Source organism: Macaca mulatta, chromosome 15 (genome assembly GCF_049350105.2).
Source record: "Macaca mulatta isolate MMU2019108-1 chromosome 15, T2T-MMU8v2.0, whole genome shotgun sequence".
In the NCBI taxonomy this organism is placed as follows: Eukaryota; Metazoa; Chordata; class Mammalia; order Primates; family Cercopithecidae; genus Macaca; species Macaca mulatta.
Window position 1 is genome coordinate 72,367,618 of NC_133420.1, and position 13,377 is coordinate 72,380,994.

Genomic DNA, 13,377 nt, shown 5'->3' on the forward strand with positions numbered 1-13,377 from the left:
CAGTGGTGCATTCACAGCTCACAGCAGCCTCAGTCTCCCCAGGCCTCAGGTAATCCTTCCACCTCAGCTTCCTGAGTAGCTGGGACTACAGGCATGTGCCACCATGCCTGGCTAATTTTTTTTTTCTTTTTTTTTTTTTTTGTATTTTTTTGTAGAGATGGTGTTTTGCCATGTTGCTCAGGCTGTTCTTGAACTCCTCGGTTCAAGGGATCCACCCAACTCAGCCTCCTAAAGTGCTAGTATTACAGATTGGGCCACTGTATCCAGCCTTTGTCAAATTTTTAATAAGTACAGTGGGATATTCGGAATAAAGAAGCAAATAAGGCCAGGCGCAGTGGCTCACGCCTGTAATCCTAGCACTTTGGGAGGCTCAGGCAGGCAGATCACAAGGTCAGGAGTTCTAGAACAGCTTGGCCAACATGGTGAAACCCCATCTCTACTAAAACTACAAAAATTAGCTGGGTGTGGTGGTGGGTGCCTGTAATCCCGGCTACTCGGGAGGCTGGGGCAGGAGAATCACTTGAATCTGAGGCTGCAGTGAGCTGAGGTCGCACCATTGCACTCCAGCCTAAGCAACAGGGCGAGATTCTGTCTCAAAAAAAAAAAAAAAAAAAAAAGCAGCAGCAAATAAAACAAAGTCCTTGCTTTCAAAGAGCTTACATTCAAGTGGAAGGAGACAGATAAATATATGTGTGGTAGTGTTTAAGGGTGCTGAAGAAAAATGGTAAGAAGAATGCAGAGTGCCATAGTGAGTGAGGACAGAAGCACTTCCTATTGTGTATTTTCTTATTGTTTCCCCTCACTAAAAATATGCTTATGAAGGCCTGCATTTTGTCTATTTTCTCCCCTTCTCTATCGCCAGAGGTAGAACAATGCCTTTGTGTCCTAGAACAAGTGTGTGAGAGGACAAAGACTGTGATTCATCTGCCAAGTTCATAAATACTGTACAGCAATCTAGTGAGGAGTGCCTTGCCTTCTTGGTCCACCTGAAGAAATATGAACACCGTCTGTCAGGTAGCTGTAGAACAAAGTGGAAACCCGGAAGCTTCTCAATTAATTTTATAAGAGAGCAATTTGCAGCCAGAAATTAATAAAGAACTAGCTCTATCCAGGCTACACATAACATTGTAGATCTGTATTAGCTAGCTCAAGGTGCCATAACAAAGTGCCACAAACTGGGTGTCTTAAACAGAAATTTATTTTCTCAGTTCTGGAGGCTAAAGGTCCAAGATCAGCATGTCATCAAGGTTGGTTTCTGGTGAGGCTTCTCTTCCCAGCTTGTAGATGGCTACCTTCTCACTGTGTCTTCACATGGCCTTTCCTCTGTGCGTGGTGAGAAGACAGGGCAGTCTGTTCTTTTCTTTAGAGGCGTGGTCTTGCTTTGTTGTTCAGGGTGGAGTACAGTGGCTATTCACAGCTGTGACCTCATTACTAATCAGCATGGGAGGTTTTGTTTTGTTTTTTGAGATGGAGTCTTGCTCTGTTGCTCAGGCTGGAGTGCAGTGGCACCATCTCGGCTCACTGCAACCTCCACCTCCAGAGTTCAAGCAATTTCTGGCTAATTTTTGTATTTTTAGTAGAGATGGGGTTTCACTATGTTGGCCAGGCTGGTCTCGAACTCTTGACCTCAGGGGATCTGCCTGCCTCGGCCTCCCAAAGTGCTATAATTATAGGTGTGAGCCACCATGCCTAGCCTAGCATGGGAGTTTTTACCTGTTCCATTTTGGGCCTGGCCCAGTTCACCCCGCTTAGGCAACCTGGTGGCTTCCACTCCCAGAAGGTCACCATATTGATGCTGAACTAAGTGCAGACACCTGATCAGTATAGCACACCACAGCCCGGAATTTCTGGCCTCAAGCAATCCTCCCCAGTTTGCCTCCTGAGTAGCTTGCACTGCAGGCATGCACCACTGTACCAGGCTCTTTTTTTTTTTTTTTTTTTTTTTGAGATGGAGTCTCACTCTGTCACCCAAGCTGGAGTGCAGTGGTGTGATCTCGGTTCATTGCAAGCTCTGCCTCCCGGGTTCACGCCATTCTCCTGCCTCAGCCTCCCAAGTAGCTGGGATACAGGTGCCCGCCACCACGCTGGGCTAATTTTGTATTTTTGGTAGAGATGGGATTTCACCGTGTTGGCCAGGATGGTCTCCATCTCCCTTGTGATCTGCCCGCCTCAGCCTCCCAAAGTGCTGGGATTACAGGCGTGAGCCACCGTCACTGGCCCAGGCTCTTCTTTTAATAAGGACACCAGTTAGATTAGGGATCCACCCTTACGACCTCATTTAACCTTAATTACCTCCTTAATGACCCTATCTCCAAATTCAGTCACATTGAGGTTAGGGTTTAGGGATTCAACATATGAATTTTGTGGGTGATGTTATAGAACCATCAGGTTCTATTAACCACTACATGGTACCAGACCAATACATGGAAACAGCAGGAGTTGCAGCAGAGAAATAGTTTAATAATGGTATGGCAGCCAAGGGAGAAGATGGGAGGGAACCTCAAATCACCTCCCCCCGTAAGTTTTGGACAGGGGTTTTTAAGGAAATGTTGGTAGGTAGGGGGCTGAGGAGCTAGGGGTTGCTGATTGGTTAGGGCATGGGGGATGTAATCATAAGAAGGTAGAAAGTGTATTCTTGTGCTGAGTTCGTTTCTTAGAAGGGGTCTTCAAACGGAGTAGCATCAGTGACCCCACTGATATGGTTCCAATGACTGGAGGAGTCCTTTGTCTCATGCTGGTTTAAATAAAATGATACAGACAAAAGTGGAGTGGTTTTAAGGAATGGAGAATTTAATATGCAAGAAATAAGAGGCTCCCTCATACACAGCCAGAGGGAAGAGGGCTCCAAGCCAAAAGAGGGAATCCCCGGTGCAGCAGGCAACAGCCAATTATGAGGCTGGAGGAGGTGGTGACAAATCTGCATATGACCCAGGGAATTGGTTTGACCAGGTATGTCATTCACATAGCCTGCAAAAAAAGTGGCCCTCCCACCCTAGTCTTTTAATATGCAAATGCAGGGTGCCATGATGTTCTACACATGTGGGGGTATGTGGGGATGGTCATATTGCTAGGCACGTGGGGACAAGAAGAAGAGGGGAATCGCCATACTGAGTAAACCAAGTTTCTAATGGTCTGCATTTGCATATCAAAGCTTGCCAGCCCAGCTTTCTTGCTAGACAAGGAACATTTCTGGAGCTGCTTTAAAAGGAAAAAAACTTTCCAAAGACCGCTTTTCCTCTCTATCTATCTAAAATAATTTCTTAACTCCTATAACACCATTGGAGTACAGAATCTGGGAAATATCTCAAAATGGGAAACTTGAGATTTCTTAACTGAGTCAAAGATACTATCTATAAAGCAATAAGCAGCTATAAGGAAGTGGGCTATAGGAAAAGTTTGTTAATGTTTAGCTATGCTTCTACTCAAAACTTATCTTTTGTTAAAAATCTCGCGATTTGGCAGGGCACGGTTGCTCACACCTGTAATCCCAGCACTTTGGGAGGCTGAGGAGGGTGGATCACCTGAGGTCGGGAGTTTGAGACCAGCCTGACCAACATGGAGAAACCCTGTCTCTACTAAAAATACAAACTTAGCCTGCCGTGGTGGCGCATGGCTGTAGTCCCAGCTACTTAGGAGGCTGAGGCAGGAGAATCGCTTGAACACGGGAGGCGGAGGTTACTGTGAGCTGGGATCGTGCATTGTACTCCAGCCTGGGCAATAAGAGTGAAACTCAGTCTCAAAAAAAAAAAATTCTAGCAATTTAGTTTTATTAAAATTATGAGGATGGTTTCAGGGACACAATTCATAACAGGTTTATAAATGTAACATGTTATTAATTTTATGTATTTTTCCCATCTGTGAACACAACACTCTCAATCCTTTCAGATATGACTCTTAATGAGTGTGATACTTAATGGAACCCCTGGGAACACACTGGGCTCAGTCCCAGCATTTACCTTAGAAGACCAATTTAAGAGTGGGGCCTGGGGGAAGACAGTTTTCCTAGGGCTGGAAGTATTCCTAGTTATTAACCCTAGGCTGGTTTGTTTTAGGCACTTAAGTAGTTGCTGAATGACTGAGACAAATAGGAGACAAAGTGAAGGGAAGCTTCTTTAGTTGCTTCTTACCCCAGGGAAAGGCACAGAATTACTACCACCCAGCTAGTTTTGCCCCAGGCTCTACGTTTTTCCCTCAGTGGCTAAAGGCCCCTGCTGAAATGGCAAAGACCTTGGTTCACTTTTTAAGTGTTCTAGCTCCCTTTCCTCAAAATCTGCCTTCTGTTTAGATTACATCCACCCATAAAATCTCATAAAGCTTTGACCCATTTTCAATTTTAAAAATGAACTCAAGCTCTTTACTTGTCCATGTTAGACTCTACGCAAGAAATACATAATTTGCCCAGGTAATGACGAAAAGGAGATGCAACAACTTTTCCCTAGGTTCTCTTTATTGTTACAGCGTTGTTAATATCTTAAGATTTGGAGGTAGACGGAAATGGAGAATCAACAACTATACTTCAACCTTACTGTAAACTGACAAACACACTAAAAAGTTTCGAAGGTAAAACGACATAAGTTCCACCTTCTATGCTTTGTGGAGGTATAAAAACAAAACAAAACAAAAAAACTGTCTAGACAGGCTACCCGCTACACACTCCAACCGACCTCAGCGACCGGAGGAGGAAGCGCAACTGGTTCTAGCAACCCCTCCGCCACCCTGGCCCATAACGCTTCACCACGTTCTGTGTCACGGACGGAAGTGACGCATAACCTGCGACGCCAGTGCCTGCCGCCCACTGCCGCGGGAGTCGGGCTTCGGTCACACCAGGCAGCGGACTTTCCTCCGATGGTTGCAGCAGAGGGACCATGACGGGGAAAAAGTCCTCCCGGGAGAAACGGCGCAAACGTAGCAGTCAGGAGGCGGCTGCGGCGCTCGCGGCCCCGGACATCGTACCCGCCTTGGCCAGCGGCGGCAGTGGAAGCACTAGCGGCTGCGGGAGCGTCGGGGGCTGCGGGAGCGTCAGCTGCTGTGGGAACGCCAGCTTTAGTGGAAGTGTCACCGGCGGTGGGAGCGGCGGCAGCTGCTGGGGCGGGAGCAGCGTGGAGCGTAGTGAGCGCCGGAAGCGGAGGAGTACCGACTCTTCCAGCGTCTCGGGCTCCCTGCAGCAGGTGCGTGCGCGCCCCTCTGGCCGCTTCCCGGAGCTGCTGCTTTTTCGGAAGAAGTCGGGCTACCAGAGGGATGGGGCGCCGGCTGGAGCTCACTGCTAGCGCGGCGATCCCAAGGTCGTCCGTGCTTGAGGTTCATGTTCCTACCTAAGTCCTGGTGAGCCCCACACTCCCATCCGTGTCTTAAATCTTGAACGTCAAGTTTCTGGATTTCCTGATCATCTCTTTTTTTTTTTTTTTAATACTCTTGGCTCCTTCCACTCCTATGGTTTCAGTCTCCCAGAAGAATATGAGTTGGAAGCTAGCCTTCATTTCCCTTGCAAGCCAAACAGTTCTCCCTTCGTGTTCATCTTTTCATAGATGTGGTTAACTCCACATTACTGATGAGAAAATTGAGGCCCAAGGAAGTTAAGAAACTTTACCCACAGTCACAGAGTTTGTTAATAGCTCCTAGGTTTGAATCCAAATATCTGACTACAAAGGCCATGTTCTTTATACGCCACCAATCTACCAAGAGAACGCCGTTTAAAAAAAGTTCGTAATTTGTTTCAAAACAATGTAATTTAAATTCATTCAATGCAGAAATAAAGGGAAAGCGTTAAGTCCTTCTTGCCCCTCCATTAATATTTTGATACGCGGCCTCTTTTAATCACTCCTCGTCAGATATGTGTATTTAAGTTGCTACATTTAAGCTGTGTTGTGTTATTCCCGCTGTTGAGTACCTGCGTTGTTGTGATAGGCTTCTTTATATACGTGGTTTGTTATTTTTAGTGACTGCCTGGTATTTTATTATTTTTTTTGGTATTTAGGTTTGCAGGGTTTTTTTGTATTGTGACTACGAACACCTTTATGTATATATCTTATACAAGAGTTATGTTGGGAGAGAGTGTCAGCACTGAAATTCCTGGGTCAAAGTTTGTGCTGTTAAAAACTTGGTGAATGCCGCCAAATGCTTTCCAAATGAGACTTTACAGATTTATAGTGCAAACAGTACATATATAAGAATACCTATTTCTGAAATTCTTAACTAGCTTTTGATAACCATTTTTTTAAAAAAATGCCAGACTAATGGGTCAAATTAATATTGTGTTTGTTTTAATTTTTATTTTCCTGATTAGTGAGATTGAACATTTTAATATTTTTATTTGCCATTTGATTCCTTCTCGTGTAATTTTCTGTACATATCCTCTGCTCATTTTTCTCTTTCGTAGAGTACAGTTTCTCTTTATGTAGAGATTTTATCAGGTGGTTTTCTGGTATTCTGTTGAGATGATCACGTACTTTTTCTCCTTTAATCAGATACTGTAATTTATTGATAAGTTAGTTGATGTTGAACAGTCTTTGGAGTCTTGGGACAAGTTCTGTTTGGTTTGTTGTACTTGGCTGGAAATCAGTGTTTTTACTTTTATGTATGTGTTTCTAAATTAGATCAGTCTGTAGTTTTTATTTTTGTAATGGATTGAATTAGGAAGCTTTGTGTTTTTTTGGTGTGTTCTAGAATGGTTTATATTTTCTTCTCAAATATTTGTCAGAAGTATCTGGGTCTAGTGGAGATTTTTAGGGTGATTTTTTAAAACACTCTTTAAAAAATTATTTAATATAGATCTATTCAGTTTTCCCACCCCTTCTAGATTCAGTGTTGCATATCACCATTCTTATTTTAAATAGTTTCCTTTTTTTTTTTTTTTTTTTTTTTTTTGAGATGGAGTCTCACTGTGTCGCCCAGGCTGGAGTGCAGTGAGAGGCACCATCTCAGCCCACTGCAACCTCTGCCTCCCGGGTTCAGGTAATTCTCCTGGCTTAGCCTCCTGAGTAGCTGGGATTACAGGTACCCGCCACCATGGCCAGCTAATTTTTGTATTTTTAACAGAGGTGGGGTTTCACCATGTTGGCCAGGCTGGTCTCGAACTCCTGACCTCAGGTGATCCACCCATCTCAGCCTTCCAGAGTGCTGGGATTACAGGCGTGAGCCACTGCGCCTGGCCAGTTTCCCTAGTTCTAACACTCCGTTGTAATGGGGAGACCAACATTGGTCAGTTGAATATTGAAAACATTTGCGTACAGAACTAAACCCATCTTCTAATGAAAAATTAATGTATTTTTGAAGAAAAGGTCATTGCATATTAGGCTTGTAGATAACATTTCAAACTTTAGAGAGTGCCATTATATCTGTTGTGTATTGAGTTCCTTATTTTATTTTTTTAATTTTTGTTTTTATTTTTATTTTTTGAGACGGAGTCTTGCTCTGTCGCCCAGGCTGGAGTGCAGTGGCGCTCTCAGCTCACTGTAAGCGCCGCCTCTCCGGTTCACGCCATTCTCCTGCCTCAGCCTCCCGAGTAGCTAGGACTACAGGCGCCCGCCACCGCGCCCAGCTAATGTTTTTGTATTTTTAGTGGAGATGGGGTTTCACCGTATTAGCTAGGATGGTCTAGATCTCCTGACCTGGTGATCTGCCCGCTTCGGCCTCTCAAAGTGCTGGGATTACAGGCATGAGCCACCTTGCCCCGCTGAGTTCTCTATTTTTGGGGGAAGAACTTTATTGAAATATAGTTGACATACCATACAATTCACCCATTTCACATGTACAGTTAAGTGATTTTGCATATATTCATAGAGTTGTACAACCATCACTACAGTCAATTTTTTTGTTTTTGTTTTTGTTTTTTTGAGATAGAGTTTCCCTCTTGTTTCCCAGGCTGGAGTGCAGTGGTGCCATCTCGGCTCACTGCAGTCTCAGACTGCTGGGTTCAAGCAGTTCTCCTGCCTCAGCCTCCCAAGTGGCTGGGATTACAGGCACCCGCCACCTGCCCGGCTAATTTTTCTGTTTTTATTAGAGACGGGGTTTCACTATGTTGGCCAGGCTGGTCTTGAACTCCTGACCTCAGGTGATCTGCTCACCTCGGCCTCCCAAAGTGCTGGGATTACAGGCTGAGTCACTGTGCCCTGCCTAGTCAGATTTAAAATATTTTCATCACTCCAGAAAGCAACCTTATGTGTAACTTTTAGCTTATATAATATGTGGTGTTTTGTGTCTGGCATCTTTTACTTAGCATAATGTTTTCAAGATTCATCCATGTTATAGCACATAGGGTTCATTCCTTTGTATCACAGATTCATGCCTTTTTATGGCTACTATATCACATTTTGTTTTGTTTTTGTATAGCTGTACATATGTACCACATATGTGTAGGTACCGCTATACAACATGTCATTATTCCATTTATCACTTGATGGACATTTGTGTTGTTTCTGCTTTTTGGCTATTATGAGTCATGCTGTTAAGAACAAGTAAGTTTTTGTGTAGACATATCATTACATTTCTCTTGGGTATATATCTAGGAATGAAAATGCTGGGTCATACGGTAACTTTTTGAGGTACTGCCAAATTAGCTTCCAAAGTAGCTGCACAATTTTATGTTCCTGCTAACAGTGTATGAGGATTCCAGTTTCTCTACATTATTTCATTGTAAGCTGTTAGAACAAGTGCTGATTCTTTTACTTTTTCAGTCTAATTATCATAGTGTTCTTTAAAATTGACCTATTTTAAAACTGCTTTGTAAACAACTATCTGACCTCTGTGGTCAGGGAAGATTTTCCAGAGGAGGTGACTGTTGAATTGTCCGAAGTATCTGAATTTGTTAATCTTGTGAATATAGTGTGATAGAGAAAGGAAAGAGGAAAGACTGTCATAGGAAAATGGTACGCCAAAGCCCTGCCTGTATGAGCTGAAGGAAGGAGAATAGGTTACAGTCGAGTAATTCAAAGAAGATTGTGTTCTAAACACAAAGAATGAGCATGAAGGTCAGGTAGGCCATATTACCTTAAGAGCAATGGGAATTCGTTGAAGGGTTTGAAACAAGAAGGATGAGTACATATACATTTTATAAAATCCATTCTGCTAACAGTGTCCAAAACAAAGAGACCTCAGATTAGATGCAGGGAGTCCCATTCAATGGCTATTGGTATAACCTAGGCAAAAAATTTTGGTAGTTTGGAACAAAACTACGGCAGTAGATTTGAAGAGACTGGATAGAGTAGGGAGACAGAAAGTAAAATGGACAGAAATATCTTAAATTACTGAAATTACTTGGTTACTTTGATTATGATTATGTAAGTTTTAAAAATGATGATAGCTCCTGGTAAGTATGTTACTTTTCTGTATATTTGTGATTTGTGACATTTTTACTTTAATTTATTTCTATGAATTTAAGTACAATGATTATGCATACATAGAGCTTTTGGGTGAATGGCCTTTTAGGGGAAAATCCTAATTCTTCAAAAGTCTAAAACTTTAAAAAATTATTCAATATTTAGTATACTTTTGTTTGTGTATCCTAAGTATCTCTTCCCTTTATAGCTACTCCTTGAGTTAATTGCAGTATGGAGAGGAAAATCAAAGAATATTAAACAAATATTCTCTCCTATGGTTTTAGAGAAATGTGCAAAGAATTTGGGAATTTTTGATGAAGAAGAATTTATTAAATGAAAATGTATGATGTCATGTACATATTCTTTATATTTTAAATAGTATTGTTTAATGGTTCTTTATTCTTTTAACTTTAGGAAACCAAATATATTTTGCCAACTTTGGAAAAAGAATTATTCTTGGCAGAGCACAGTGACCTTGAAGAAGGTGGACTGGACCTGACTGTGTCATTGAAACCAGTTAGTTTCTATATATCAGACAAAAAAGAAATGCTTCAGCAGTGCTTCTGTATTATAGGAGAGAAGAAGTTACAGAAGATGCTTCCTGATGTGTTAAAGGTACTTCATTACACATCACACTAGATACATACATAGAAATACAACGTTCTTTGTCACAATTGTTTGTTTTACTTAATGCGTTTTTTTGTTTGTTTTTTTTGAGACAGAGTCTTGCTCTGTCGCCCAGGCTGGAGTGCAGTGGCGTGATCTCGGCCCACTGTAATCTCTGCCTCCCGGGTTCAAGCAATTCTCTTGCCTCAGCCTCCTGAGTAGCTGGGATTACAGGCACGCACCACCACGCCCAGCTAATTTTTGGATTTTTAATGGAGACAGGGTTTCACCATGTTGGCCAGGCTGGTCTTGAACTCCTGACCTCGTGATCCTCCCACCTTAGCCTCCCAAAGTGTTGGGATTACAGGTGTGAGCCACCGTACCTGGCCTTAATGCAGTTTTTAATTGGATGTTTGCATCTAAAACAAGCTACTTGAAAAGATTTTGTAAAATAAACAACCATAAACAGCCTTGTATATTTAAAAATTTGCCAAGATAAAATGTTTAGGCAAGAAATTTATTGACCCTGTGGAGATAATTCTGTTAAATGCAGGGAATGATGGTAACTAAATTGGACATATAATATTTCTGGTGCTTTAAGAAATAATGTCACAATATGCTGCTGTGTAACAACAAACAGTAATGGTTAATAATAGTTTATATTTCATTAGATTCACAAGTATTTTTGATTATTTTTGAAAATTATTTAGGGAAATATTTGTTGTTCTAGTTTTACAATTGTAGAAATTGACCTTGGACACTCAAGCCCGAGATCATGTATCTAAAGATACAAGACTTTAATATTTTAAACCTTTAGAATAATTACTTAACATAAATAGATTGCTTAAGAATAGCTGGGAAACTGTCTCACTCTTTAGTTTGTTCTTTGATAATAAATACAGCTTTATGCATTCCCATCGAATCTACAGTGTTCACATATTAACTGGCAGTTTTTCAGATTTCATCCCAGGAGAAGGTGTGAATCTACTTGAGGCTTTAATTTATTTTATTGTAAGATTTTGCTAACTTAAATTTTTATGATTGAAATTTTCCAGTTTACATTGGGGCTGTGTTACATAAATGCATTTTTTAAAATGTCATTTCCTTTAGAACTGTTCAATAGAAGAAATTAAAAAACTATGCCAGGAACAGTTAGAGCTCCTGTCTGAAAAAAAAATTTTGAAGATTCTTGAGGGTAAGAATACATATTTTTACATTCTGGCAACTTATTAATTAATACTATATTCAGCATAAATCCTGAGGTATTCTTTCTCCTACTTGGATATTTAATTTCGTTATTGGGTTATCATTGAAGAGTATTTTTACTTCTATTTGTACTAAAAAATATAGTTTACATATCAGAAAAGCATTTCAAGAATAGACAATATATCATTTTTCCAAATAAAGTATATATAGGTAAGAGTATAATAAAATGAAATTTAAAAAAGTACCAAAAATCTGTAAAAAAATTAATTATTGGAAAAGCAAAGAATTTCCCTTAAAATCTTTTTAATTTTCTGCTTTAGATTTTTTATAGTGTTTAGTTACTTATTGCATACTGTTTACTCTCTAGTGAGACCCAGAGAGTTAGAATACTTCCATGCAATTTACCAATATTTGTTTGTCTGCCTGTAGTATGACTACTCTTTGTGGTACACCTCTAGAATTTTGGATTCTCAGGCATGTTTTTTTTCCTTTTGGAACTTTGCAAGGATTTTAGCTTTAACATGACAGAAGAAGAAACAAAAATTGGAGCCTTTTAGTTTCCAGAGAGATTGCTTCATTTTTAAATGTAAAATTGATGGCATTTTGTAACTCTGGAAATAGATACATATTTATGTATGTAGTGTGTAAGTGTATATACACATTTTCTTGTCTGTATACATTTATATAATAGGTAAAAAGAAGGCAATGAGCCCGGGCGCGATGGCTTACGCCTGTAATCCCAGCACTTTGGGAGGCTGAGGCGGGCGGATCACAAGGTCAGGAGTTTGAGACCAGCCTGGCCAACATAGTGAAACCCCGTCTCTACTAAAAATATAAAAATTAGCCGGGCGTGGTGGCGGGCGCCTGTAGTCCCAGCTACTCGGGAGGCTGAGGCAGGAGAATTGCTTGAACCCAGGAGGTGGAATTCGCAGTGAGCCGAGGTCGCGCCGCTGCACACCAACCCTGGTGACAGTGCAAGACTCTGTCTTAAAAAACAAAACAAAAAAAAAAGATGTCAATGAGAAATACCTAAGGCATTGAAAAAATTATTTTAAATACAAGCAATTAAAAATTTAAATTTTGACCCAGTATAAAGTTCTTTAATGCATAACTTTTAAAGATTATACTTTTTAATGTAATGATTACATCATTTTAACGTTTTTATAAGTGTGCTTTCAATAGTTTCTTTCATTTATAAGGTGACAATGGAATGGATTCTGATATGGAAGAGGAAGCAGATGATGGTTCTAAGATGGGATGTGATTTAGTCAGTCAGTAAGTTTAAAAACTTTCATTTTTATTTCAAAATGTCTTTGTTATTCCTTTGGTGATATCTTATGTCAAAGCTGTGATTGTTTTTCTGTGTTTTATTTATAAAATCATTCAGTGGTATAGAAAGATTTATTTGTCTACTTGTAATGATTGGTCCTTTTGGTATATATGAGGATGGAGTGAACTACTTTCAGGATTAAGATGGTTTTTAAAAACTACTCCACATAGATATAGAACAATAGCAGTGCCAACCTAAAGCAGAATCACTCTTACTTGGATTTTGAATATACTCTTCATGATCCTCACTATTTATTAAGCACTTACTCTACCAGGTACTATATTAAACAGCATAGAACACTTGATCTCATGAAATTCATCTATGTATCTATTAATATTAGTCAATAATAGCCTCATTTCACAGATGAGATAGTTATGTTCATGTAAGTCTACATATTTTACCTATAAATATGTATTATTTGATTATTGGGATGATTAAAAAAATACCCATTTTGGGGTGCTGACTAATCAAGAAGCTACATGCTAATTATTAGTTTTTTCTTCATTAGTGCACATCAAACTTTCATCTTGTAATTTGAGCATCTATTGATGCTATTTGCTTAAAATAATTATTTTGGTAGTTTCCAAAGAATGACTTGTTCTTTGCAAAGCTTAGCATTTTTCCTGAAGAATATAAAAGACTTGTGCTAGATCAGAAAAAGATAAAGTATAAAAGAAAAATAAATACTTGTGTCACAGGCAGTAATACACATAAGAAGAGGTTACCAGGGGCAGTAGCATAGAGAAGTACATAGTTAACCAGAAATGCAGAATTTTTTTCATTTCTAAAAGAATGCTATTGGGTAGGAGTATTATAGGGTAATTTATATGAAAACATAGAGTAAGCCGGACATGGTGGCTCACGCCTATAATCCCAGCACTTTGGGAGGCTGAGGCAGGCAAATCACTTGAGGTCGGGAGT

The 13,377-nt window shown here is 40.3% G+C and overlaps 1 protein-coding gene across 2 annotated transcripts in view; it reads left to right on the plus strand.

The window, feature by feature from the left end:
* Positions 1-4,754: 4,754 nt before the first annotated feature.
* The window catches only part of CAAP1 (caspase activity and apoptosis inhibitor 1), a 52,692-nt gene continuing 44,069 nt past the window's right edge, over positions 4,755-13,377 (plus strand). Inside the window, 4 exon segments of one of the 2 annotated variants that reach the window (NM_001194328.1) lie at positions 4,755-5,168; positions 9,729-9,929; positions 11,031-11,115; positions 12,326-12,401. In NM_001194328.1, coding sequence (NP_001181257.1) covers positions 4,866-5,168; positions 9,729-9,929; positions 11,031-11,115; positions 12,326-12,401 — 665 coding nt within the window. In that variant the 5' untranslated portion in view covers positions 4,755-4,865. 2 annotated transcript variants of the gene reach the window in all.